The sequence below is a fragment of the Plectropomus leopardus genome, chromosome 8 (assembly GCF_026936395.1).
Source record: "Plectropomus leopardus strain MGB_pleo_1.0 chromosome 8, ASM2693639v1, whole genome shotgun sequence".
NCBI lineage: Eukaryota > Metazoa > Chordata > Actinopteri > Perciformes > Serranidae > Plectropomus > Plectropomus leopardus.
Genome location: NC_142183.1, coordinates 15,605,850 through 15,631,111, shown reverse-complemented (window position 1 = coordinate 15,631,111; position 25,262 = coordinate 15,605,850). Strand labels below are relative to the sequence as shown.

Sequence of the window (25,262 nt, the reverse complement as noted above, 5' to 3'; positions counted from 1 at the left end):
CAACATCAGAGGGGGCAAGGCGTCTCAGTTGGGAATCTTCATATCGAAGGTGTGTGTGTGTGTGTGTAGCCCTGCTGTTTGATATGAAGGCATTGTTGCTGCATTGTGGTTTCTAATTTCCGTGCACATGTGTGCGATGTATTGGCAGGTGGTCCCAGACTCAGATGCCCACAGAGCAGGGCTGCAAGAAGGAGACCAGGTTCTTTCTGTGAATGAGGTTGATTTCCAAGACATAGAGCACTCAAGAGTGAGTCAGAGCCCCATTTTCATCATGAGACCTACACAGATTTTATATTTGTATTTTTATACAGTATCTATTACATCTTCACAGGTTGGAACATGTTGAGAGACATCTGTGTGAAATGGGCATTTATTTTAGAATTTGCTTATTACATATTTCAGTAATTAAGTTCCCATTAAATTATGTTAATATTTCTATTCATAAAATGTCTCAAAAAATTGAGACCAGTGTTGTATTGTTGTCAACAGTTTCCTCCGTATATTTTTTTTAAATAAGGGTTCCTGCAGATCTTTTCAGTCCAGCCAGTCTTAAAAGGCATTGAATTCATTAATCGAACAATTGGGGCTTAATTTGCATTAAAATGTCTTAAATCAGGCTTTCACAAGTCTTAAAAAATGCTCAGACATTGGAGGTATGATTGGTATGAATCTTTTTTTTCTATCGTTCCATTGCAAAAGCAAAAAATAAGGGCTAACTTAATAAAATAATGTATTAAACGCCTTTTGTGTTAACATCATCAAAGAGCCATGTTTTATGTTAGAATACATTTTGAAAAATATAATAAATTCCCCCATAACCTTCAGTAATTGTTGTTGACACATGCTTATTGGTTACTTCAAAATTGGTCTGATATTTCTATTCCACTGGCATTAAAAGAGTATTTAAAAGTCTTAAATCCCACTTGCTATAAGTTGTAGGTACCCTGTTAATATGTGATGGCCTTTTGATTGTGTTGCAGTAAGTTAATTTGTTCTTTGTCTTCAGGCTGTAGAGATTCTGAAGACTGCACGAGAAATACTGATGAGGGTTCGCTTCTTTCCTTACAGTAAGTCTGACACTACAAAATCATATCAAAAGCACGAGAACAATGTTTTATTATTGAAGAATTTCTTATTTAATTTTGGTTGGTAGGTTCAAGGTGCTGTACAGAGATACTAAAAACAACATAATACAAAAGAACAATTCAATTCAAAGATAAAAATGGCACAATTCAAAGTGAACATTGTATAATTAGAAAAAGAGAGAGATGGAGCAGTATAAGAATATTCAAAAATAATTTACAAGATATAGAATTATAATAATAAGACCTTGGTTTCAATTGTTTTTTTGTTTTTTTTAAATTTAAAAACTTGCAATTTTGGGGTTATTCCTAATACCTTCAGGCAGTTGGTTCCACCGTTGTGCTGCATAATAACTAACAGAAACTTCTCCTTATTTAGATTTTGTCTTGAGCACATCTAGCAGCCCGTTCCCCGGTGATATGAGAGGTCTCGCAGGGTTATATCGCTCAAGCATGTCAGTCATGAATTTGGAGCCAACTCCATATGGAGAAAAGAAATCATTAATTATGGTAAAAGATATATGCACAATTTGGTTGAAAACACAGAAAATATATGTCAGATGCATTTGTACTAATTATGCTAAACGGGTCATCAGCTTCCAATGTCTGTGAATGCAATTACATTATTTTTATTTTAGTATTTCAGCACTGATTGATTTGATTCACTCTACAGTTTTAATGACCCATTAGTATTTTGTAACCACAAATAACAGATAAATTAGATTACAATATTGATGTGTTTTACTTATATACGTAAAATTAGCCTATGCGTGTTTCTTGACAGACCACAATTAAACTATAGCCCTGTTGTTTTGCTTTGTTTACAATCATTACTGATGCAAAAAAAAACAAAAAAAGAAAAAAAAGTATTAAAGGACCAGTGTGTTGGGTTTATCCTGCCTTCCCATGAATCAGAATCAGAATCAGAATCAGAAAAAGATTTATTGCCAGGTATAGTTAACACAATACGAGGAATTTGTTCTGGTGGGTTGGTGCAACATAAATATAGAAAAAGAAAACAGATAAAATAGAAGATACAAATATAAAATATAAAATATAAAATGTACGAGTCTTACAGTGCAAAACAAAACAAGTAACACAAGTAACAGTGTAACAGTGCAAGAAACAGAACCATGGAGTTAAAGTGTTATATACAAGAATGGTTGGAGTGCAAGATATATATTGATATTTACATTGAAATTCACATTTATACAGGTTTGAGTGCAATTTTATGGTGTGGATGTGCCGCATGACCAGCAGCAGTGCCGGTGATGTGCATTAATGAACACATTAATGTAACATACAGTCTATGAGGAGAGTGCGTCAGTGGGGGACCTGGGCCTTGTTTATGAGGCCGGTGGCAGACGGGAAGAAACTGTTCTTGTGGCGTGAGGTTCTGGTCTTGATGGACCGAAGCCTCCTGCCAGAGGGGAGTGATTGAAAGAGTTTGTGTCCAGGGTGGGAGGGATCGGCCACAATCTTACCTGCACGCCTCAGAGTCCTGGAGGTGTACAGGTCCTGGAGGGAGGGCAGACTGCAGCCGATAACCTTTTCAGCAGAGCGGATGATACGCTGCAGCCTGCGCTTGTCCTTGGCAGTAGCTGCAGCAATGAATCCTGGCAGACAGCATATCGCAAACCAGATTTCATTTGAGTGGACAAGAGTAGGCAGTAATCGTAGTTACTTTTTTCATAAGAACCTAACTCACTTTAATAAATTTACAGTGTGGATTTTGTCTTTTATGATCCCTCAGTATGCCAATACTACAGTATATGTTCATTGAAGTTAACATATACTGCCGTATTAATCTGTTTATCTTTGCATCTCAAATTTTAAATCATTTAGTAATTAATTTGACCTTTTATATCTAATCTCTTTACTCTTTAATTGTAAATCTTTATCCTTTATTATGTCTTTATATCTTATTGCCCAGTAAAGCACATAGAGCTGCCTCGCTTTGCCTTGCCTATGTTATACAGGGTGTGTAATATGCCTTTTAAAATAAAAAAGGTCATATGTGAGAAAAGCTTTCATAAAGAACATATCTCGTTCTGAGGGACTAAACCTGAAGAATTTGAAGCTTATCAGCACTTAGCTGCCCACATGTTACAGGATCCACATATACTGTCGCTCAGATAACTATCAGGCTGATCTGCATGCTTTCAGCAACAAAAAAACATGCTTTTGAGCCACTGAATCCTATCAGACTTGTATATAAAGACATCCAGTCGAGTATTTTCAGGTTGTCCTTTGTGTGTTTTACAATCAGACTACCAAAGGCAGAAGGAGAGGACTGTACATTAGGTGGCAGCAGAGAGAGAGAGAGAGAGAGAGAGAGAGAGAGTTGGACAGCCGCGTCACCGCACGTCATCACCCTCCTCCTACAGACTCTGGCCTCCATTCTGCTTCAAGATGACTGATGCATGACTAACGGCCTCAAGTCCTCCATGTAAGGGCAACACATACTCTCTTATACACTCTCTCGCCCAGATATCTGAGCGCTCCCTCCACTACTGTGATACATGATGATTTCCACTCCATCAGGTTGTGTTCACAGGAATCGAAGAAGCTCAAAACAGACATTTCACATTATAAATGATGGAACTGATGCATATTTTTCAAGTCACACATTAACAGTTACACACCGTGCATATTTTTATCATGCGTGGCCTGTCCTCGATTTTCCTCAGGCCCTCTAATCAAATGTTTCTACTGAACGTATTTTGATCAAGTACAGAGTAGCACTTGTGTATATTGTGCAAATTTGCCTCGATGACACTGATATAAAGCAGAGATACATATACACTGAAATGCTAGTTTGTAAGGTGTATCAGACTAAAAGTAACGCAGCCGTCATGAAAGCTATAATGTTTAAATTGTTTGATGGAATCATTTAAACTCAAGATCCTCTCATTAGCTTTCACAGGAGCTTTCAGCTGCATATCATGGTTCTAATGTTTTTTTCTTATATTGATAAACTGGCAACCAAATGTATGTACATGTAAAAAAAAAAAATGTACATATGGCTTGCATTTCAGTACGCACTGACGGTAAATATCACTGATCTAAATATCACTGTGAATATACTGTAGATCCAGTTTTTAAATATTTAACAAACATTTTTAATGGTTTAGGGAATTTGAAATTGTGTAAATATATTTCAGTGATTGATATGATTGGTCGAGCATTACTTAAAGGTTATGTATGCAACATTCAGCGTATTAATTAAGCAGCAACCCACTATTGAGTTATGGAGTCCTGAGCAGAGGGTGAATTCACGCTCTCTGTGTGCGGGGTGTTATTTGAGCTTCTCTGTGGTTGAATTTCGTAAGCTAGTCCATCTGTGCGTGTGTGTTAGTGCATGTGTGTAACGAGCTGGTTAGCTCAACGCTGCTGCTTTGCACTGCACTCATATGGCAGTTACGGCTAATATCAAGACGGCGCCCACCCTCAGGTTTTCTGGTAAGGAGGCTGAAAAGAGGAAAAGTCTCTGTGTCATATTGCAACGTATCATCGGGGTACAACATAGGACCAGTAAAATCTGGTCTGCACTTGCTGAAAGGCTCATTAGATAATTAAATAAAACCATACTGCTTAGATTTGCTGCATCAATAATGTCCTGTAATTTCCTGTGTACACAAAAAATGCAATGTGTACGACTCAACAAGTTGGATAAAGTGTATTAATAATGTTTTCTCTGAAGTGAGAATATGATTATAAAGTGACGCTACTCGTAAGAGCTGTGAAAGACGCTTTTTAGCTGAAACGTGGAACACAACCTGCTTCCTACCAGGTTAAGTTTGCTGCGTGAGTTACCATGGATATCTAGCCAAGTTAAAAGAGAGCCACTGTCATCAGACAGATAACCGTAGCCTTAGACCCAACATACCTGCTGCTTCGTGGTACGGCCTTCTGGTCCACATTTTCCGAAAGGTTCAATAACTGCTGCGCTATCATAGAACACGAAGATCGATTTGTTTCATTGAGTCGTCAGAAGTCAGCCTTGAGTCGAAATATATTCAAAAAGATATGGGTGAGAATTACAATTCTGCAATTATCGAAAAGCTCCTTCATAACAAATCATAAACAAATGCTTTTGAAATAAAAACGTTCTATTGTATATGGGCCGCCATCCATACGAGTGTACCTAACGAGATCTGCCAGGTCGAGAGCACCCAAAGAGCAGCTGAGCGGCCACCATCCCTTTATTGTTTGCGCCTCCCAACATCGCAGCTCCATTTACATTGCGCATGTGTTATACTCCATAGCTCCCATGGGGTTAAAAAACATGTCCCAGCCTTCATTAAGTAGCCTTTACATCTGATTCGCAGTGGCAACACTGTTGGTGTTGTTAGCACTGTTTTTGAAGTAAGCGCTGTAAGCTGCTAGCCGGAAGCTCCACGTTACGAACCGTGTGAAGACAACATGCTCTGAATTTTGCATAGACTCCCTTTGAATATTGTCAGTTTTTGTTGATGTATCATGTCACATGATAGGTTTTACATAACCTGCTTCTAGGCTGAATGATATAATTATTTAATGTACGAATAGTATATTTAAGGTGCCAAATTGTGGACAAGTGTGATGTCTAACATGCAAATACAGTACATGATAACAGCACATTGCGCCCTGCATTTCTGTATAATGATGAAGCCCGTCATAGTATGTTTATCTGAGTGCAGGGAGACCTTGTCGTTAGCATTTCAACAGATCACCCAGGTACTTTGGCATTTTGGCCACTGTGGTTCAGTGAAATCAGCTTTGGACTCAAAGTAAATCAGCACACATTTGAACATTAAAAGAAAGCAATTGAAAACCTCCGAGTGTTACAGTCTGCTAGTATAAAGCATTTATTTATATGGAAATACCTGCCTGTTGCATAATAACACTGTCTTATTCCTTTGTACGCTATTATTTTCATACAAATAACTTTGGCTGTCCATCAGATGAACTTCTCGTGTTTTTTCCGAATAAAGAAAACCATGACATTGACATGGCGAAATAAGGAAAAAGTTTTGAACTTTAGCAACCTTTTCTTTGTGCTTTGTCTTTGTACTTGAAGAGCCTGAACCAACTGGAAACGAACCAGTTTGCTCTGGTTCAAGTTGCCAAACTGGTTCCACTTTGTCCGTTGGTTTCTCTTGAGACCGATTGACATCTCGAGAGGAATGCAGTCAGTGACAGGGATTACCAAAGCACTTCATGCTTGTGAGGTTTATTTTAAAAAGTCAAGACATACTAACATTCTCAACATCAAATATCTCACAAAGAAATACCAAACAAGCCTGGCCCGCTTCATTCAAGGGCCTTTTTCTCCATCATGACTTCACCTGAGCTTACAGACACTTCAAATAAATAAAGAAAAAAGATAACCTTTGTGGTCATTCTAATCCTTCACGTAAAGTGGTACTCAAATGACAAAATTTACTATGTACATTTTTTATGTTAATACAACCAACAAGATTTTAATTCTCAGAGATCAATGCCCTCCTCGAGTGCCAATGCAAGTCTAGGGTCTGTTTAACTACAGCAAGAATTACATTGCATAAACCTTTGATTGCAAAACAGCTGAATAAATACAAGGAAATTTCAAACCGTCTTCCTGTTTTACACAGTCAGGATAGAAAAACACAGTTGCTTCACTTATGACTAAATTAAATTACCTAAGGGTTATCAATAAAATGAGTAAAGTCTTCACATTTAAAATTAAATATAGAAAGCAAAATAGTGACTTTAGTTTTGGGTTTTGTTTTTTTTTTTGCATCAGGTTAAAAATATTTGTATTTTTGAAAAAAACTATTCAAGACCAGCACCCACAGCTGCTGCACAAACCCAGAGCTCCCCCCATTGTTTCTGCAGCTAGCATGATTTTGTGATTGAACAAATTAAAATGTGACTTCTCTTTTTTGAAGTGTTTTGGGCTTTGATAATTTTGAGGTGACATTTAACAAAGAAAAACTCTTCACTCGACTATTCAGTCACTTGTAAAGTCAAAGTAGATAACTATGCTTCGTTTCTTCATTAAAAAATAGAATACAAATGTCCTGACAGAGGACTCGATGTTAATGTAGCGCTGCAACTGTGATGCATTCAAACCCCCGACACCTCTTAGCCTGTACATGGACAACAGAAAAAGGGCGACGCTCAATTTGGATGGTCCGCCCACAGATAGTATTTAACATTTTTTAACATTTCAAAAGCTTATTAGTCGAGATTAAATTACACCTTTCAACTTTTTTCATACATTTTTTAACAGATTATCGAGTGTGACATTTTATAAACGTACGTATATGTTCTCAAAATAATTCAGTTGAAACATTCATGCAATTTGCGCAGCATAGACGAGTGAAAGATCAACTAAATGAACTTGAGAATATGTAATGATTTGTCACGTATATAAACATCTACAAAATGAGACAGTTAAATGGTTGACTCAACTAATGAGCTCCTGATATTATAAAAAATAAAAAGTTCCCAAAAAAAAGTTTCTAAAACACTGGAGACATGTTGTTCAACATGGACTAAAGTCAATGGCAACTTGGTCTGTGCTCAAGTCCGTCCGGAAAGACGGCCGTAAACACTTCATGCTCTTGCTCATCCCAGAAGGCTCACTGATTTGGAAAACCGGATAAATATTCGTGAGTGACATCACAAAGAGTCAGAGGTCAAGTCGTAGTGAATTTGTCAGTTATATACAGTCTATCCTCCGCTCCCTCTTGCATGAGGAGATTTAACTGCTGTCCTCGTTCTCCTGCTGAGCGGCCACCTTTGAACTCTCGTCCACGTTTTCTAGCGAGTCGGCTCTCTGTATCGACAGTTCTGCGGGGTCCATCATAGGCAGGGTGCTCTGCTCTGGGTACAGCCAAGGCTTCAAGTCGGGAGAGTTTTGCTCTTTCCACTGTGGGTAGGCCACTGCCGCCTTGTGCACATTCTTCATCACCTGGAAGGAGTGGGCGTAGAGAGGAAACCATTATCAGAGGGCCGCAGTCTGACAATGAGGATCATACCGCACCTTTATTCTCAGTCAGCACAGCTGAAGATAACAGATTATGTAGCAGGGAGTTACACAAGACTATTTACACAGGACACAATCTATATATACGTTAGCTAAGATTTAACTTGATAGTGAAACTATAGTTAAACCATTTACTAAGGTCAAATTAAAAAAAGGCACGTAAAGTCTTGATTTAAACAAAACTGAAAATCACGTTTTGCTTCACAGGGTTTCCCCATATTTATTTGCTTAGGCCGCCACAATTAAAACAACCGCTGCCACAAATAGATTTTAGAGCGCCATTGAAATATAGATATATACTGAGCACCACACTAACTTTCTCGGTTCATTGTGCTGGGTCTAAGAGATTGCATTCACCCACACTGCTTCTCCTCTCATCCATTGATCTAAACAGCTGATTCGCTTATCAATTATCCACAAGGTGACTCAAACTGCAGCTGAGGGATAACAAATAAAAACGACTCATGATGAGTTTCACCTGCGCTGCTTTCACGGACCGCAAAAATGTCAAAATTCAGAGTGAATGATAAAAACAAGGGACACACATACAAAAGAAACAGGAAGTTTGCTGACACTGTCTGCCGGATCCATTATTAAGTTGCATTTACAAAACCATGATCGCATGTCTATATAAACACACACAAATAAAGGGAGACTGAAGAGACAGAGTCTCAGGCTTACATGAAGTCATATTGTGAATATTATTTTCCATGCAGGCAATATTTGTCGACTAGGAAAGCTGCCATGCTAATCGATTATTCAATCAGCAGAAAATCGAATCAACTATTTTGATAATCTATCAATATATAGGGTTTCATAAGTCAAAAGCATAAGTGCTGTTTATCTTACGCACACAAGATAATAACTTGTACACTTAAGATATTAGGAAAACGTATGCACACATGACAATTAAAGGGGAACACCACTCAAATTAAGAATGGAGGAAGGCTCAAGTAATATTTATGAACAAGAAAGCCAGAAACCAGAGAAGTTAGTCTCAAACTTGTGATAATCAAGTATTAATTCTTGAGTTGCTCCATAAACAATAAATGGTAGCCAGATTTTTTGGATCCGAAGAATGTTTGTTTTCTTTTTTATACCTAAATTACTTGTTTTGTAGTGAAAAAAAAAAAAAAAAAAAATATATATATATATATACTCAGAACATCTCGTTAATGTTTTCAGTGTCATCTATCACATCTTTCACCATTCATCGTCCATGAAGCTCCAGACTTTATACCCTGTGACATCACAAATTTGAGTTTAAGCACTGTAGTTTTTGGATCTGGGAGAGAGTTTTTTTGAGTTGACTAATATTTTTGGACTGTCTTAAGTAATAGGAATAACATGTATGATTTTTCAGAATGGGCATAGTTGCCCTTTAACTTTCTCCTTCATGATAATTAACTTGGGCTAATTAATAATAGGGGCTCCATGCTGTTCTTAGGTAAAGATGCTCAATGGACCTTTCGTTTTAAAGGCACGAGTCTCTCAATGACAGCTTCTCATTAACACTCTGTTCTAAATAGTTTCAATCGGCGGAGGATATGAAACCTGGGAAACGAGTTCTGCCGAGAGCGAGAGCCAACAGTGTGAGCCGAGATATTCCTTTGTCAGCAACCTCACTGGGACAGGCCCTTAAATTGGGTTTCTATGGCTACCATTGTCCTTTAAGACACATGAAACCCTCACTCCCTTATGCGCACACACACACACGCGCCTATTACACGCTTCTTAATCGCCTGGTGGACACACGCCCTCGCATATCCACACAGCTCGTGTATTTTTATCACCTCCAGTGCTATTGTTGACTAGAAGTAAACAAAAGCTTTACTGAAAAGAGTTTGCGACATGTTACGTTACTTACCCTCGGAGCGAGAAATTTGGACGCGTGGTTCACCACCCACTTTGGAAGAGAACCTGGAGAAAAGAAATAAACTTTAAAGCTCTAAAAATGTTGAGCAAGAATGATCAGTTTGGAAAGAGTAGTGTTGGTTATGGTCTTACCTTTGGGGTCCGCTTGTGAAAGGTATGTGAAAGTGCAGCTGTTTGGTCCAATGGGCTTGACCAAATAGCCAGTGAGGATGGAGACGGCTCTCACTGCTTTTTTGCAGGGAGGGTATTTCTGGATTTGAATCGAGACAGTTTGGAGAGCAATGAGAAAAACATCAAAGTTTAACCAAAAAACATCTCTTTGTTGATGATGGACACGTCATGCAATTTGGACATGTGACACTATCCCCTTGGCTTAAAAATAGAAACTGCAATGATTTTTTTGCATTGTGGATTGTTGATTAGTTCTTTTGTCAATAAAATGTCATAAAATAGTAAAGAATCTGTGTGTCCAAAAGCTCAAGATGACATCCAAAAATGTCTTTTTTGTCCACAGCCCAAAGATATTCAATTTACTGTCATAATGTATTCAAATTTAAGAGCTTTTTTTCTTTAAAATCTTTAAAATGGTAAACCAGTTGTTAAATTAGTTGGCAATTTATAGCTGAAGCTCTAGTGAAGTCAGGTGTGAGTTGAAAATAAAATGCTCACAAAATATGAAGTCAACAGGTGTCCCTGAGCTGCAGAAATGTCATGTTTAAAGAGTGTGTGGAGGAAGTGGCGTACCGGATGTTTGACTGAGAAGTTGACGATGATGTACGCATCCTCGTTCACCTGCCACGAACGCAGAGTCACCACATCTCTGTTTGTTATCGGCTTTGGAGAAACCCCTGCAAAAAAAAAAAAAACAGAAATACAAAACTTGGTTATTTTGTGTTTCTTCTCTGTACACAACCTCAGACTCAGAAAGTGCTGCCTTGTTATGACAGTAAATACACTGGTGGAACAAGAGTCAGTTGTCAGCACTTCAGCAGCTTACATGATTCAACAGAAGAAACAGATTCTAATGAATCAGACATTAAAATAGACGCACGATGCAGCAAAAGAGAAGCAAATCTGGTCAGAGTGTGCACATATGGACAGAAGAGCTTGGGAAAATGATGGTAGCATTGGTTATATTTCACTGTGGCTCAAAATAAAGGTGCATTTTCTGTAGCACTTTAATTAGAACATGACGCTCAAGAACTTAGTCTTAGTCCATTATTATATAATTAATAATGGAATAACATTAAAAAAAATACATATATATATATATATGTATTTTTTTTAATGTTATTCCATTATTAATTCTATATGGTAATTTTTTCACCATTTCTGAGATGTTTTAAAGTTCTGTAAATCGTAGATATCTAAAATGAATACATGGAAATAATACTAGTACTGGTAATATTCCTACTTCAGGGGTCAACTTTTGATGGAGATACTAACATATTAAAAACATTAGAACAGTAAATGATTTGTAATTTTGATTTTTTTTTTCTTTCAGCCCATTAACTGCCATCTCAAATGTTTGGAATAGGCCTAAATTGATAAAAGGAAAAACAAAACAGTAAAAATGAATATTTTTTGTTATTATAACTCAGAGGAAATGAAAAATGTAAAGAAAAACATTTTTCATTGCTTTTTACTCAGTGAGGACTTTAAAAGGTTAACAACAACAAAAACTGGTTGGGGGTGGGGTGGTGGGGGCCCCAGGCGGACTTCTATAGGAAGATCCGCCCCTGTATAAAAGGATATCAAACAAACTCTAAATCCGACTCAAACTCTCCTTTCAGTGTGTATTGTTGCGTGTAACAGGTGAAACTGAGTCAGCCCTGCACTGTGGACTAACAGGTTTCAGGCGATTCGCTTGTAAAAGAGACACAGATAAACTGATAAAACATGGATAAGATTAGACAGAAAGGAGTCCTCACATGCGTAGTATCCCACATCGGCGTTAGCAGAGAGCCGGGCAATGTCATAACTCTCCGCCATGGCCGAGTCCCACGTCTTACGGTACTGGCCATCGTGAAGGACGTCGTACATGGTGGCGGCGGACACATCTTTGATTGTCATTTTACACTGAAACGCAGACATAGAAGTGCAATGTCAAGATAACAGCAGACCACCCCGAGACAACTGGGTCCTAATATAGGGAAGTTAAAATGAGCTTACCTTGATTTTGTGGACTTTAGGTACATTATTTCCTTTGTTTTTAGGAGCAACTTCGACCCACACCTGTATCCCATGCTTGTCATACTTGCTGGCCCAATTCTCCGTGGATGAACACTGATTTCTGAAGTCAGCAAAAGTCGCCTCGTCGGGTAAAATAGACATCTTTGAGAGTCTTTAAAAAAAAAAACTTAATTCTTTAAAAAAAATTCCTCAAAAGAAATCTGAAAACCTGCTCAGTCAGTGTGTGTGTTTGACCTCCTGAAGAGATTTAGCTCCTCTGCGGTTTTCTACCTCTGGTGACACGAATATATGCGAGCTGGTTACCAATCAGGTCGAGCAGGATTTTTTTTGTGTGTGTGTGTGTGTGTGTGTGCTGAATTCCTGAGCCATGCCTTCAAACACCTCTCCCAGTGACGTCACAGCACTTCCGGAATCCAGGTGTGTTACGCAGGTAGCATAAAAACGTTCTCACTGAAGCAGCCTTGAGAGACTCATCTTAAAGTATTTGTTTTTACAATGTCATACAGACACTGCAGGATAAAACTAGATGAATTCATAAAAAAGGAGTGCTGTTGTTTTATTGTCAGTGTGTGAAAGATTCAAAGGAGGCTTCATATAGTAAACACTGTGGGCTGCAGGGGAGTGGGCGGGTGCGAATTGCTCAGTGATCATCATCACGACTTTAAATGTTGAAAAATAAAAGTACACTATAATAATAAAAAAAAAAAATAATTCAAGCTTGAATGTATCCTCATGACTGGGCCTAAAGTTAGTTTTAATAACTGTATAAAAATAGGTTCTAATGTTATCCTTTGATACCTGAGCAAATTGGCTGAATTTCGTTCAAAAACATGGGAGAAGGGCAACAAGGAACAACTGAATGTATCATGTATCTTATTGCCAAAATTAATACGCATCAACCTGTTTACAAGTAGGCTTGTGTTCCACTATGGCTATTTATTTTTTTAAATTGTGTTTATGGATTTTTAGTTTTACAAATATGGTCAATGCAGATAATATATATATATATATATATTTTATAAAAGTAAAAAAAAGACAGTTATTATTTTCTTAAAAACGGGGAAATGTCTAGAAAGCTATATTTATAAATCTCTTAATCCTATATTTAAAATGATGTTACGGGAAAAGCAAAAAAAAAGTAAAATTACCTAGAAAAAAAGAAGAAAATGCTAAAAGAAAAAGTCAGTATTTATTTTAAATATATAATTAGAGATTTATAAATATAGCTTTCAAGACATTTCCCCTGCTGTTTTTTTTTTAAAGAAATTAATGTCTTTCCTTTTTTCTTTTTTAAACACAAAAATATTAGCTTCATTGACTGTATTTATAAAACTGAAAATCTATAAACACAATTTTAAAAAAAGAAAACAACCATAGTGGAACCCAAGCCTTACTTGTTAGCAGGTTGTTGCGTATTCATTTTAGCAATAAGATTTATGATACATTCAGTTTCTTATCACATACTTTCAATAGCTTTTGTGCACAGATGTGTATCAGCAAAGTAGCAGTAGTAAGTGTGTGTGAGGCAATCTCATGCTCAAACTTGGCCACACCTATCTGCTGTCACACTTCATGCCTGTGCTAGTTTCAGTCTACTTAATGACCTGTGACACACTTCTTAGATTCAATGGAGCTGTATTTTCAGGTAATTTTATTGTACTCAAATAAAAATCCTACTTTTTTTGGGGTCATTTTCACTTTCATTGCTCATTGCCTTCTTCCCATGTTTTTGAAAGACATCAAGGCAAGTTGTTCAGGTCTCAAAGGGTTAACTGGCCTTTCTCTCAAGAGGAAATTTTGACTTGTCTTGGTAAGAAAAACAGGTGCCAGTAATAACACTAATGATGACTCTGATGTATTTAAGTGCTCCATTGAGAGTTTCCATGACTCAGCATGCACAGTACCAGGATCCTGAAATCCAAACAAATACAAGGAACTCATTCATCATTAATCCCATTATTTACACCTGTGCTTGTCCTGCTGTGAAAAGTCACAATCTCCTCTGCGAAAAAAGCCTTTTGCTTACACACACATACACATCATACACATGCACATATACAACATACAAGCACTGGCACATATTCCACATATATACACACACTTCCATCTACATGTGCTCACAAAAATCAATACCATACAAAACCTCCTCTCCCCTACATTTGAATATTAAATCTTGCAATCAACAGTCCAACTGCTGAACTATTCCTGAGCAGGTTACTGTAATGAATTTACATAATTTAACAGTTCTTAAAATAGAAGTCCATCTTCCCATTTCAGTTTATATTTTTGGTAAAATGTAGCACAGGTGGGACCAAGTCACAAGTAAGTCTCAAATCTTTACATCAAGTCCAGAGTCGAGTTCTAAACAAGTCATAATGAGCGCTCCACCAAGAAAGTAATAATATATTAAAAGTTAACAAAAAATAATGAATGCTTTTAACAGGGTTTGCTAAGAACAAAGGCGACTGAATTTAATCATAAACCACAACAGAAAAAAATGGTGTTTCTGTTCCATCTTGTATTTAACTCATATCTTATGGGGGGAGGGGGTTAATTTTTTAATTTTAAAAGAGGTCCTTGACATGAAAAACTTATTGTATGTTGTTGCAGGTTTATATATTATGTCTAAATGAAATAGAAGGATTAATGTTAACATTAGTGGATTCAGTACATGAGGGGACAGGAGTCCCCCCCAACTTGAGTTGCAAGTCTTTTTCGATTTCGTCAAATAGAGTCTAAAGTCATCAAATTTCTGGCTTGAGTCTGACTCATGTTGAACTCATATGAGTCGACTCCACAGCTCTTGAACATGCTGATTTGTATCTTTTTCACGAGTCAAAGTCATCGTTATCACCAGTAACAATTAATCCTTGATACTATTACATTGTAAAGAATGCTTGTTGATTCATGGCATTTGAAACAGTAGAATTATTAATGTACCATTACACTGAAAACAACCTTTTCCCTGCAGCGGTGTTTAACAAAGAAAAAGACCACAGAAGTTCAATTTTGGTGAAATATCTTTATTTTATTCCATGTGATAGGCCTACACTTGTGTTTCAGTAACTCTCCTTTTTATACATCAGATAGTAATAGTACATTATTCACACAAACGTTGCTAAACACGAGTAGACAGCATATTTCAAATGGACAGACACAATTCAGAAGAGCACAAAGCTGAGTATTTAGTCAGTGACAATAGAAGAGCTGCTCATGTTAAAATGGTCGTTTGATGTAATTAAACACTTACATTTTTAAATCCATTTTAAAACGCTGACATTTCAAAACAAGCTACAGCAAAATGACCAGTGTCTTTTGTTGTGCTATGGCTAGTTAGTTGGTTTGTGTTACACTCTGTATGTGTGTGTGTTTGTGTGAGTGTGTGTGTGTGGAGACAATGTAGCCTTAACCTGTGACTGTAAACCAAGCTACTGACTATACACACTGCAAAAAAAAGTAATTTCTAGCAGTGTGACAGGAAAAAAAAACAAAAAAAAAAACGTTACCGGGCCTAAGTGTCGCCTTTAGGTGGAGTCCCAGCAGACACGCAAACAATAAATAAAATAAACTTTCAACATGCGTGTCAGCATCTGTACTTTTGGTCAAGCATACAATGTTATCTGTATGTCCAAGTTATAAAATAAATAAACACAAAAAAAACCAACAGTCCTACACAGGCAATAGCAATACAGCAAAGGATACTGCAACTAACTTCTCTGCACTTTTTTGTTTTGTTTTTTTTACAGCAAGGGTGTTAGTAAGCGTTAGCTGTATCTGAGGACAAACTCTTAATCTACCAGCTCTACAAAACAACTAGTGAAGCCATGAACCAGTCAGCCGGCTTCTTTTTATATTTTACAATATTGTGGCTTGATTCAGTGCACAACGTTGGTGAACAAACAAGCAAGGCATCTGTGTTCTTATCCATATAAATCCTGCATGGTGAGCATGCTGCATGTTCTTGCAATAGTGTACTCAACACAACACAAATTGTCAATGAGATGGCGGGTACGTCATAGCGACCAAAGTGACAACTTTCCATCCACGTGGAAAAACGAAACATTGGCTTTTTTTTTGTTCGGGGCATCTAATAATGGAAAACTCCTCCTCAGACGTGTTAGTATGCGTGCAGCTAATTTAACAACATCGGAAAGACAGTTGCTATAGTTTTAAAGCAGACATAGCTTCAGGTTAGTAGCAGTTCTAGTGATATTGGGATGGTTTTCCATTGATGATGTGTGACTGCATTACTTGGTTAAACCTCTCTTTCACTGTTTCAAATGCAACCTCAAATTAAGTAAGTTTGGTCTGCTAACACACTGTTGAATTTGGCACTTTAAGCCTACAGATGTGTTAAATGCACCCTCTTCAGTGAGTCCATATGAGCCTAATGTGGCAATATGATGGTTTGGCGATGACGTAAATTCACTGGTAAGATCCTGCCTCTACTTCCTCAAAATAAGACAAAGTCAAGAAATAATCTCAGAGATAGAATAGTTTTAGGCAAACTTTCCATTTAAAAATAAAAAAAGTAAAATACAATGGGCTGAGAACTCAGCCTTGCAGAGTCATTTAAATAATCCCAAGCAGTTTTACTTTACAACAATGACAAGAGTAACAGCACTAAGATTCCGAACTGTGCAATAACTCATGAGCAGTTAGCTATGTCAGTCTGCAATCCTATATAATGCCATGCAACTGGATGAAAATCTCAACATATCGTTTAACTTATTCCTTGTTTTAAATGTTTAGTTTTGAACCTTTTTTTCCCCAGATAATCTGTTTCAAACAGTAATGCACATCCACACGGTTACTCTGAAAAGTCACTGAGTTGAAAAGGGGAAAAAAAAGAAAAGACAGGTCCTCCATCCCAGTGGCAGTGCGCCAAGGGTGGAGAGAGTGGCCACTGAGAGACAAGCTGTTGGTGGGGAGGAGACAGGCTGGGTGAGGGTGAGGTGTACTAGCATGAGCAGCTGCTCTCGGTGACAGTCATCTCTGGCTGTTTCTCCAGTTTGATGTCGATCACTGAGGGGAGTTGGTTAAGTAACATCAGCAATGAATTGGCAAATTTCACTTCAGTATTTTCTGCAGTGTTATCTGGCTGCCATCTCGTCAGTTTTTCTTTTCTGTAGAGGGAACTACGAGGTACTTGTTACCAGCTTTTTTTTTTTTTTTACAGGATTAAAGCCATTGCAATGTTAAATGGACAATGTTGAAAGCAGCTTCAAAAAGGATACTGTCCTCTTTGCTTTTCTCTGGTGTGCTGTCCATCCCAGGCAATGCAGCAGCAACACGACGGAACAGCTACAACAACAGAGAGAAGCATTTAACAGCTGATCACATTTGAAAAGCTGTAGTGCAATTAAAGTGCTGTAAAATAGGGGTGAGTGATTAAGAGAAAAATGCTCCATGCCATATTTAATTATATTGCCATACTGATATATTGTGCACTGCAATTTCTGGACATTCTAATTAAGAAGGTGTAATGTAAAATAATCACACAGAAATGTCTATTATTGTCTAATCTGATGTTTGAAAATGTTAATGCAAAAAATCCTGTAAATACATTATTGCAATGATGCAATCTTAAGGGATGCACGAAAATATCGGCACGCCATTGGTATCAGCTAATATGAGTAGAATTTTAATATATATTAAAATCGGCTTTAAAATGAACTACCGCAATTGACCAACATGCTTTTTCTTATTTTGCACAATTAATGACTATTACATACATTGATAAGCAGTAAATTTTATTTCTCCATCTGTTGGTGGGCCATCATGATAAAGTTATGCATAATCTAATGTTAATCACACTACAGAAGAGATCTGATGATTGCTAATATTAGGTGGAAAAATAAGTAGACATATCGATATTAGTATCAGTTATGAGCCAAATGAGTTGTTACAAATCAACATATCAGATATTGGCAAAAAAAATCCAATACTGTGCATTCCTAGCAATCTTGCTTATTTATTTGCCTCATTCCCCACGATGGCAAAATAGGACGAGTGAAACTGAAAGGATAGTTACCTCAGTATAAACAGAAAAATCTCTGATGGATAAGCTTATTTTGCCTCAAATGTACAAGTATATTGTGTAAATACAGTAATCGCCCACCCCTATTGTCACATGAACTAATTACAGGAGACAGAAAGGGATCAAAGTTTTAAGTTGTCCCTCATTAATATGTTTCATTGAATAACAGGCAAACACAAGGAGCCCATTTGGAGCCACAGGTAGAAAAAAAAACCTTGATGTGTAAATCTGTATGAACACTTTTGTAAACCATGCCCTTGGATGTGTACTGTAGGCCTTTTTTTTTTTTTTAGGACGGCAAAGGCTGTGAATACTGGTGGTCTGGATATCGGGAATTCCTACATTCAATGTAATTCTTGGGACATCCTAATTTAACATAGAGGCACCTCTATTTAGATCTAACCATTCAGAAAATATGACAGTCTCTGGCCTAATGTTTTTCTTGTGCACTATGAAGTCTTATGCATATATTTTTGTGTAGCACATTGTTGTGTACCATGTTTTTCTTTCTTTAGTTGAGGCAAGAATATTAGGGTAAACCAATCAGGGGTAGAGTAAGGCAAAGTTGGGCGGGTCATCCCTGGGGAAAAAAAAAACCTTACTTCCTTTATGCTAACATAGCTCCCTGTGAATTTAAGCTTTTTTTTCTTCTGTTGTTCTTCTGTGGTGTGACTGTTGGTAGTTGGATTTGTTCAAAAATGCCAAATTATTATTTGGTCGCCTGGCACACAAAACACCGAGTTTGAGTTTGAGAAAACGGATTGTAAATGGTTTGCATAGATTTACACATTTGACTTTTTTTCTTTTTCTACCATGTGACCCCAGTGGAGCTTTGTACAAACAAAAGAAGCAAATAAAGCAGTGATTCAAAACGTGATTGTAATCGCTGAGATAACAGCATGAAAGTGAAGGCTGCCATGCTAACCTCCTCCACTGAAAAAATCCATTACAGTCACAGAAACATTCTGAAAGCTGCAGAAGTTTAAGTGAATCACACAAAAAGTACTTGAGACTGGATCAGTGAATTTGTGCAGATCAGGTGAATAAATACTGAAACATCTAAAAGCAAACCCTGTTGGGGGAAAACACAACCTGCACTGAGAATATCAAGACACGTCACGATGAGCCACGAGAGGGGAAAAAGGAGGAGGAAAGAGTGAAAACTTTTGAGGGCAGAATTAGCTCAACTACCTCGAGAGAGCACGATCTCTACCTGTTTGACATTGTAGCCAGTCTTTGCGCTGGTTTCAATGAACATGACATTCAGTTCCTTAGCTCTCTGCTCGCCCTCCTCCGTGGTGATCTGTCTGCTCAGGTAGAGGCAGAAGGGGGGGAGATGGACGAACAGACAGATGTGGAAAGAAACATCGCAAAGAGGACAGGCCAAAAGGAGAGGGAAGAGATGGAGAGAGAAAAGAGAGCTCAACACTGAATCTTGTTTTTGGGGGGTGAAAAAGAGAGTGGTTAGTTTAGTTTTAACACACAGACAGACAGAGAGGGAGACGGAGGGAGAGAAGCTGCTGTGCTAAGTAAAGATGAAGCAGCAGGAGAACAACTCATTCATTCAACAGCCGCACACTGTCCCATATAATGAATACATGGAGGAGTTGTACGTCCCGCACGGCACAGGCTGGCCTCCCTAACCTACAGGACAAGATGACTGTCAGGACTTTAACACCTGCTGTTGCTGGACACCAACCTGTTTGACGTTATAGCCAGCCTTGGCACTGGTCTCTATGTACATCACATTGAGCTCACGAGCTTTCCTCTCTGCCGCCTCAACAGAAACTTGCCTGCCATGGTCCCGGGAAGGGAGGGGGGTGGGGAGTGGTGTGGAGTGTGGTGTTGAGGGAAACACACAAAAAAAAAAAATCAAAATCAAAATGACATGGAGAGAACAGAGCAGGAAAGAGAACAAAAAAAAATAAGGCAAAGGGGGAAAAAAAGGCAGAACAGAAATATGATCAAATCATAAGAAATAAAAAAATATAGAAATAAAAGTACTTGAATCACTAATAAAAAGGCTGGAGTATGTAAAATGCCAAGGGATGATAAAAGTCAAAATTAGATGGGATGCACTGAAGGGAAGAAAAGTGGGATTCCAGGCTTTGGCAGTTTATAGTCTGCTTAATGCTTAATGCTTAATGCTAGGGCTGGAATAATACTGCAGTATTTTTAAGCTATATCCTGACACCCAATATAATATTAATCTCCATATTTTGAAATCTCTCTTATGATGAAGTTAAATAAAGTACAGTTATAATAAAAGTTAAATAAGGTAGTTATAATAAAGTTAAATAAGGTAGTTATAATAAAGTTAAATAAGGTACTGTTAAGATAAAGGTAAATCAAGGACTGTAATAGTAAAGTTACATTAAGCACTATTTTAGTCAAGTTAAATAAAGTACAGTTATAACAGAGTTAAATTAAGTACTGTTATAATTAAGTTAAATAAAGTACTGCCATAATAGAGTTAAATAAAGTACCGCCATAATAGAGTTAAATGAAGTACTGTTATAACAAAGTTAAATAAACTACTGTCATAACAGAGGTTAATAAAGTACTGTTATAATGAAGTTAAAAAGGTACTGTTACAATATATTTAAATGAAGTACTAGTCTAATAAATTTAACTTAAGTGCTATTATAGTACTGTTAAATAAAGTACTGTTATAATAAAATTAAATAAAATACTGTTATAATATAGCTAAATTAAGTATTGATATAATGATATAAATTAAAATGGAACCCCTAATGCTTTTATTCTGAAGTGTTGATGCTTTTGCTTTGGACTTCCATCTTTTTCCCTTTTGTGGCTGAGAGAGTGAGGGAGCCCTAGGACAGAGCGAGAGAACCGAAACGCCAAAGCAAGTCTAATACTGCTGACTTATAAAAATGATGCTCAGCATATTTTCATTTTATACATCCCACGTGGAAAACAAGCTGCAATACATCAAGTTTAATTGATATATCGCCCACCCTTGCTTAATTCTACCTTTCTACTAGTTGTAAAATTACAAAATAACAGTCTATATATATGTATACATACATCATTGTAACATGAATAAGAAAAACATTACAATCTTTCACACATCTCACACAACCATGTACCTTTTATCCGCCAAGTCTGTTTTGTTCCCAACAAGCATGATAATGACATCACTTCCTCTTTCTGTTCTAACATCATCAATCCACTTTGAGGTTTGCTGGAATGAATTAAGATCTGTGGATAAAAAAAAAACAAAAAAAAAAAAACACCCCAAAATTACTGTAGACATCGACCGCGTGCAGACCCAAACAACATAAAACATTCAGCACTCTAGCAATAGTTAAAAGTGTGCTCAAGCAGTTATTACTCTTCATTAAAAAGGTAGAGCATCTTATGTAAGAAAGCTCGTAGAGTAGTAGTGTTAGCAGGAGGTGTTAAAAGAAGCTTGAAGGAGAAAAACATACTTAGGAGAAATTCTGAAGGTTATTAGCAGAAATGCAGAGAGTAGCATCTACGCCAAGATAGCTTCCCTTTAACTGCTCTAGACCCCTACAGAAAGGTTAGAGTACAGCCCTGACTCACTGGTGATGTCATAAACAACCACGGCAATGGTAGAGTCACGGATGTAGCTGGGAATTAGGCTACGAAAACGCTCCTGTCCAGCAGTGTCCCAGAGCTGGAGTCGGACCTGAGGATAGGAACGGAGGGGGAAGAAAAGGACAAGGAGATAAAAGAGGAGAAAGGCAGAACAAGAAAGTGGAGAACGGGACAGACATAAAGGAACTGCAAGCCAAGCAGCAGAGATGAAAATGGCCTTTTTATGGAGGAATGGGGAGAATCATTCAAATGCAGAAGGGTCAGAGATGACCAGCGTTATGCTGATAAGACATGTAAGAGTAGGCCCTGGTGAATCATTATTTAGCCTGTTTTAGAGGATCCCTGCCAATGAGGTGACATCGGAAGACATTTTCTGTTATTTCTTCTATCAGCCTCATATGTAACAGCATTAAGGAAGCGTAGACCCCCCTGGACACTGCTGGAGAAATCCTTTAGTATCACCACCGCTGATGCACATACATCCTTAACATGCTGTCCAGTGGGGTTTGCAAGGCTGGTAAATGCTCTTTTTTTTTTTTTTTTGCCCTTCCATACATTAAGCGAAGGACAAGGAGGTGAGGCAAGGCCATGATACCTACTGGCTATGTCATAAACCACCACAGCAGCGGCTGAGTCGCGGATGTAACTGGGGATGAGGCTGCGGAAACGCTCCTGTCCGGCTGTATCCCAGAGCTGCAGCCGAATCTGTGGCCAGCCGTGAAATGAATGTGGGAAGAGGGGGAGGGCGTTTCATGACCCAGCCAGGGGATGGAAGGAAAACAAAAACTTGAAATAACGATGGAAGCTAAAAACATGATCACATGTCCAACAAAATGATGCTAAATTCTAGGATAATGTGAAAACAATGTGAAATGGTAAATGGTGGCTACAACATAAAAAAGCAAATGCATGCTTTTAGCTTTTGGAGCAGTTTTAAAACTATGACAGTGGGAATGATAAAATAACAAAAACTGGACTTACCGTACGATCTTCTAAGTACATGGTTTTTGACAAAAAGTCAATGCCAATTGTTGCCTGTAAGACAATCATTGCATTAAAACATTGTTATAGGCATGATACTGGATGTTGCATAAGGTCCAAGGTTCAAGATTCAGCGTTCTAGGTTATTTATTGTCGGTGAACAATTACAAGAGTGGTCACTGCTATTGAAATACTTGATAACAGACTCCCTCCTGTGTAAGTATTTATATAAAAATGAATGGTAGGAATAAGAATCCTACAAGTAGGAACAAAAAGAGAAAGTAAATTTAAGTATATAAAGTAGCGCAGGTTAAAATAAAGTATAAAATATAAGTAAATCATGAAGCCTCTGAGATAAATAAGTAGTTGTATTAATACACAGAATGTAACAGGAATGTGCTGTGGTAAAATGTTTGCTTCACAAGACTTTTAATAAATATGTATATACAAAGGAGCAGACAGTTTGTTTTAATGAGAGCTAAAGGGGCATGTAGTATAAAGTGACCCCTGTCTTTATCTAAGAAAGATTATGAGACAAAGTTGTCTGATCACATAGTATATATTTAACATTATCTTAGACTTTTTTCACAACATTTTGACTAATAATATTAGGAACACCATGGGTGAAGCTAAAAACAACAAGCATGGCTCTGTTCCATCAAGGTGCTCCCATATCAAACCGGGAAGTCATCATGCACACTTAAAAAGGATCTGGAAGATCATGGAACAGCCCTAAATAATTAATGTTATTCATTACACCTGTGATTAATAAGTCATAATGTCTTTTATGAAAAACGCCTTTCAGAACACGTCATATAACGATCAGAATACAATCAATCGGTGTCTTACTTATGCATTATATTGTGATGAACATATGTTTTTACCTGATAAGTGTTGTCGAAACTGTCATACATGAACCTGGTGATGAGCGAGGTTTTCCCAACTGTAAAACACAATAACAGATATTTTAAGATTTGATCCTGGCAATCAAAGACCAGCAATGGAAAGAGTAATGAAAATCTGTACTCAAGTACAAGTTTATACATTTTTTGTTTTTACATTACTGAAATAATAATTCCCAATTATTGTAGCAAACCAGTTCCAAGCATTGGTTATCGGTCTTATTAACTACAAATAAACAGTATTGGCCCTGAACAACCAATGAAGGTCGACCCCTGTAAAAACTATATTTTACATGGCCAAAACTCCAAGTTAAGATTAGGTGTCCAATTATGTAATTCCCAATTGTGTAATATAGGAAGAAGAAAAGGGAAATCAATGAGTCCGTGACAACACATGGTGAGTAAAGTGCTATTATCATTGATGCAATGTGTACTGCTGAACCCACACGCTGAGCTGGCAGTATGGGTGGAGCCACAAAATTTAGGAAAATGAAAATTGCTTGGCCACTTCTATATGTTTCGTGACGAGAGTAGGTCACTGCCGTATAAAAAAAAATCGCCCCTAAAATACAACCGTGTATAATCATGTCAGTGCCAGTCCCAGTGCGCTGACGTTTAATGGTTGGGGAAAGGCCGACTGGTCTGGACCCACCGGCCGACGTGGCTCTGCAAAGGTGCTGCCGTAGGAAGCTAATGATGCTAGTGAGTTGCAAAGCTGACTGATACGAACAAATTTAACGCCCGGTCTACTATTTAGAGGCAAACAAACTCTTGATAGCCATATTAGGGTTTTAACAGAGTGGTGAGCGTCATTATTTACGAACGTTACTGATAAAAATGTTAGGCTAGCCCAGCTAACTGCTAACGTTAGCTTAAAGTAGTTAGCCAACTCTCGTTAGCTACAGTGAGATGATGCTGAGGCGTCACAAACTAATAGCAACGCCGAGGACAGTGTCCATTGTTTTAACCCGACAACGAACCAATTTATTGATAAATCACACACATCAAAGGTATGTAACGGTAACTCTATATATTGTAGGCATTTATTGTTAAAGGGCGAGATGTATGGCTAGCTTACCGTTTTAGCGCTAGCCAGCTATGCAATGACATCATCACGAATGAGAAAAAACGTTATGTCCGTGATTTTTTTATTATCGTACTCTATCTTAATATACATTATTGACACTGAAACATTAGCATCTCCATTTGTATCTTCATTGGTCGTTCATTACCGGTGAATAACTTTATCTGGCTAAGCTAGCAGCAAACTAGCCGTAGAAGCTAGCTAGCTAGCCAATGCTACGTAAATCTTAGCCACTTCTTCTAACATATTCCTCACATCCGACCCAGTTCACGCTTAGATCAGGTCCACCGCTCCCTACTTACCACTCTGTTCGCCCAGAAAAACAAGCTTGAACTTTCGTAGAGGGTTGCCAAACTCTCCGCCGCCGGTCGTGGTTGACATTTTGTCCAAAAAATAAACAGCTAACTAGCTGACTTGGCTAATGATGTGATGTCTAGACCGGAGAGGAGCAAGTAGTGTATCTTTATCGTGCACTAGCCAGCGCTATTGTTTTCCTAAACCTACA

The 25,262-nt window shown here is 37.7% G+C and overlaps 4 protein-coding genes across 9 annotated transcripts in view; 2 read left to right on the top strand and 2 right to left on the bottom strand.

Moving 5' to 3' along the window:
• The window catches only part of pdzd11 (PDZ domain containing 11), a 7,802-nt gene extending 1,708 nt beyond the window's left edge, over positions 1-6,094 (top strand). Inside the window, exons 3-6 of the mRNA XM_042492883.2 lie at positions 1-49; positions 149-247; positions 1,007-1,067; positions 3,352-6,094. The exon at positions 1-49 is cut by the window's left edge and continues 92 nt beyond it. Coding sequence (XP_042348817.1) covers positions 1-49; positions 149-247; positions 1,007-1,067; positions 3,352-3,386 — 244 coding nt within the window. The 3' untranslated portion in view covers positions 3,387-6,094. The remainder of the gene's footprint in view (positions 50-148; positions 248-1,006; positions 1,068-3,351) is intronic.
• Positions 6,095-6,281: 187 nt separating this feature from the next.
• Positions 6,282-12,522, bottom strand: stard14 (START domain containing 14). Its single transcript, XM_088080964.1, has 6 exons — positions 12,145-12,522; positions 11,904-12,051; positions 10,717-10,820; positions 10,105-10,222; positions 9,965-10,017; positions 6,282-8,022 (listed from the first exon to the last, which is right to left on the bottom strand). Exons 1-6 carry the CDS (start codon positions 12,304-12,306, stop codon positions 7,813-7,815), a joined length of 795 nt encoding a protein of 264 aa, XP_087937090.1. The 5' UTR covers positions 12,307-12,522; the 3' UTR covers positions 6,282-7,812.
• Positions 12,523-15,167: 2,645 nt separating this feature from the next.
• Positions 15,168-25,253, bottom strand: rab41 (RAB41, member RAS oncogene family). Of its 5 annotated transcripts, XR_015777249.1 has the most exons (9): positions 25,060-25,253; positions 23,656-23,714; positions 22,772-22,825; positions 22,390-22,495; positions 21,316-21,427; positions 19,905-19,998; positions 19,419-19,512; positions 17,403-17,469; positions 17,118-17,190 (listed from the first exon to the last, which is right to left on the bottom strand). XR_015777249.1 is itself a non-coding variant. In XM_042492982.2 (8 exons), exons 1-8 carry the CDS (start codon positions 25,136-25,138, stop codon positions 17,126-17,128), a joined length of 636 nt encoding a protein of 211 aa, XP_042348916.1. In that variant the 5' UTR covers positions 25,139-25,248; the 3' UTR covers positions 15,168-17,125. The 5 variants fall into 5 exon arrangements, 4 of the variants coding, with proteins under 4 accessions (XP_042348916.1, XP_042348918.1, XP_042348917.1 ...); XM_042492982.2 differs by lacking the exon at positions 19,419-19,512 and having other exon boundaries at positions 15,168-17,190; positions 25,060-25,248; XM_042492984.2 differs by lacking the exon at positions 19,905-19,998 and having other exon boundaries at positions 15,168-17,190; positions 25,060-25,248.
• inppl1b (inositol polyphosphate phosphatase-like 1b) overlaps positions 24,219-25,262 on the top strand; it is a 40,235-nt gene continuing 39,191 nt past the window's right edge. Inside the window, exon 1 of one of the 2 annotated variants that reach the window (XM_042492979.2) lies at positions 24,219-24,375. The gene's annotated coding sequence lies outside the window, so the exon portion shown is untranslated. The remainder of the gene's footprint in view (positions 24,376-25,262) is intronic. The other variant, XM_088080962.1, reaches the window with a different exon arrangement.

Excerpts from the sequence above, each read along its gene's own strand:
- stard14 (XM_088080964.1), bottom strand. The coding sequence starts at position 12,306 with ATGTCTATTTTACCCGACGAGGCGACTTTTGCTGACTTCAGAAATCAG. Across the intron at positions 10,821-11,903 it reads CGATGTGGGATACTACGCAT|GGGTTTCTCCAAAGCCGATA; the intron begins GTGAGGACTCCT and ends TTTTTTTTGCAG. Across the intron at positions 10,018-10,104 it reads TTCACAAGCGGACCCCAAAG|GTTCTCTTCCAAAGTGGGTG; the intron begins GTAAGACCATAA and ends TCTTTTCTCCAG.
- rab41 (XM_042492982.2), bottom strand. The coding sequence starts at position 25,138 with ATGTCAACCACGACCGGCGGCGGAGAGTTTGGCAACCCTCTACGAAAG. Across the intron at positions 23,715-25,059 it reads TTTTCTGGGCGAACAGAGTG|TTGGGAAAACCTCGCTCATC; the intron begins GTAAGTAGGGAG and ends TGTGTTTTACAG. Across the intron at positions 21,428-22,389 it reads GGTGGTTTATGACATAGCCA|ATCTTAATTCATTCCAGCAA; the intron begins GTAGGTATCATG and ends TTTTATCCACAG.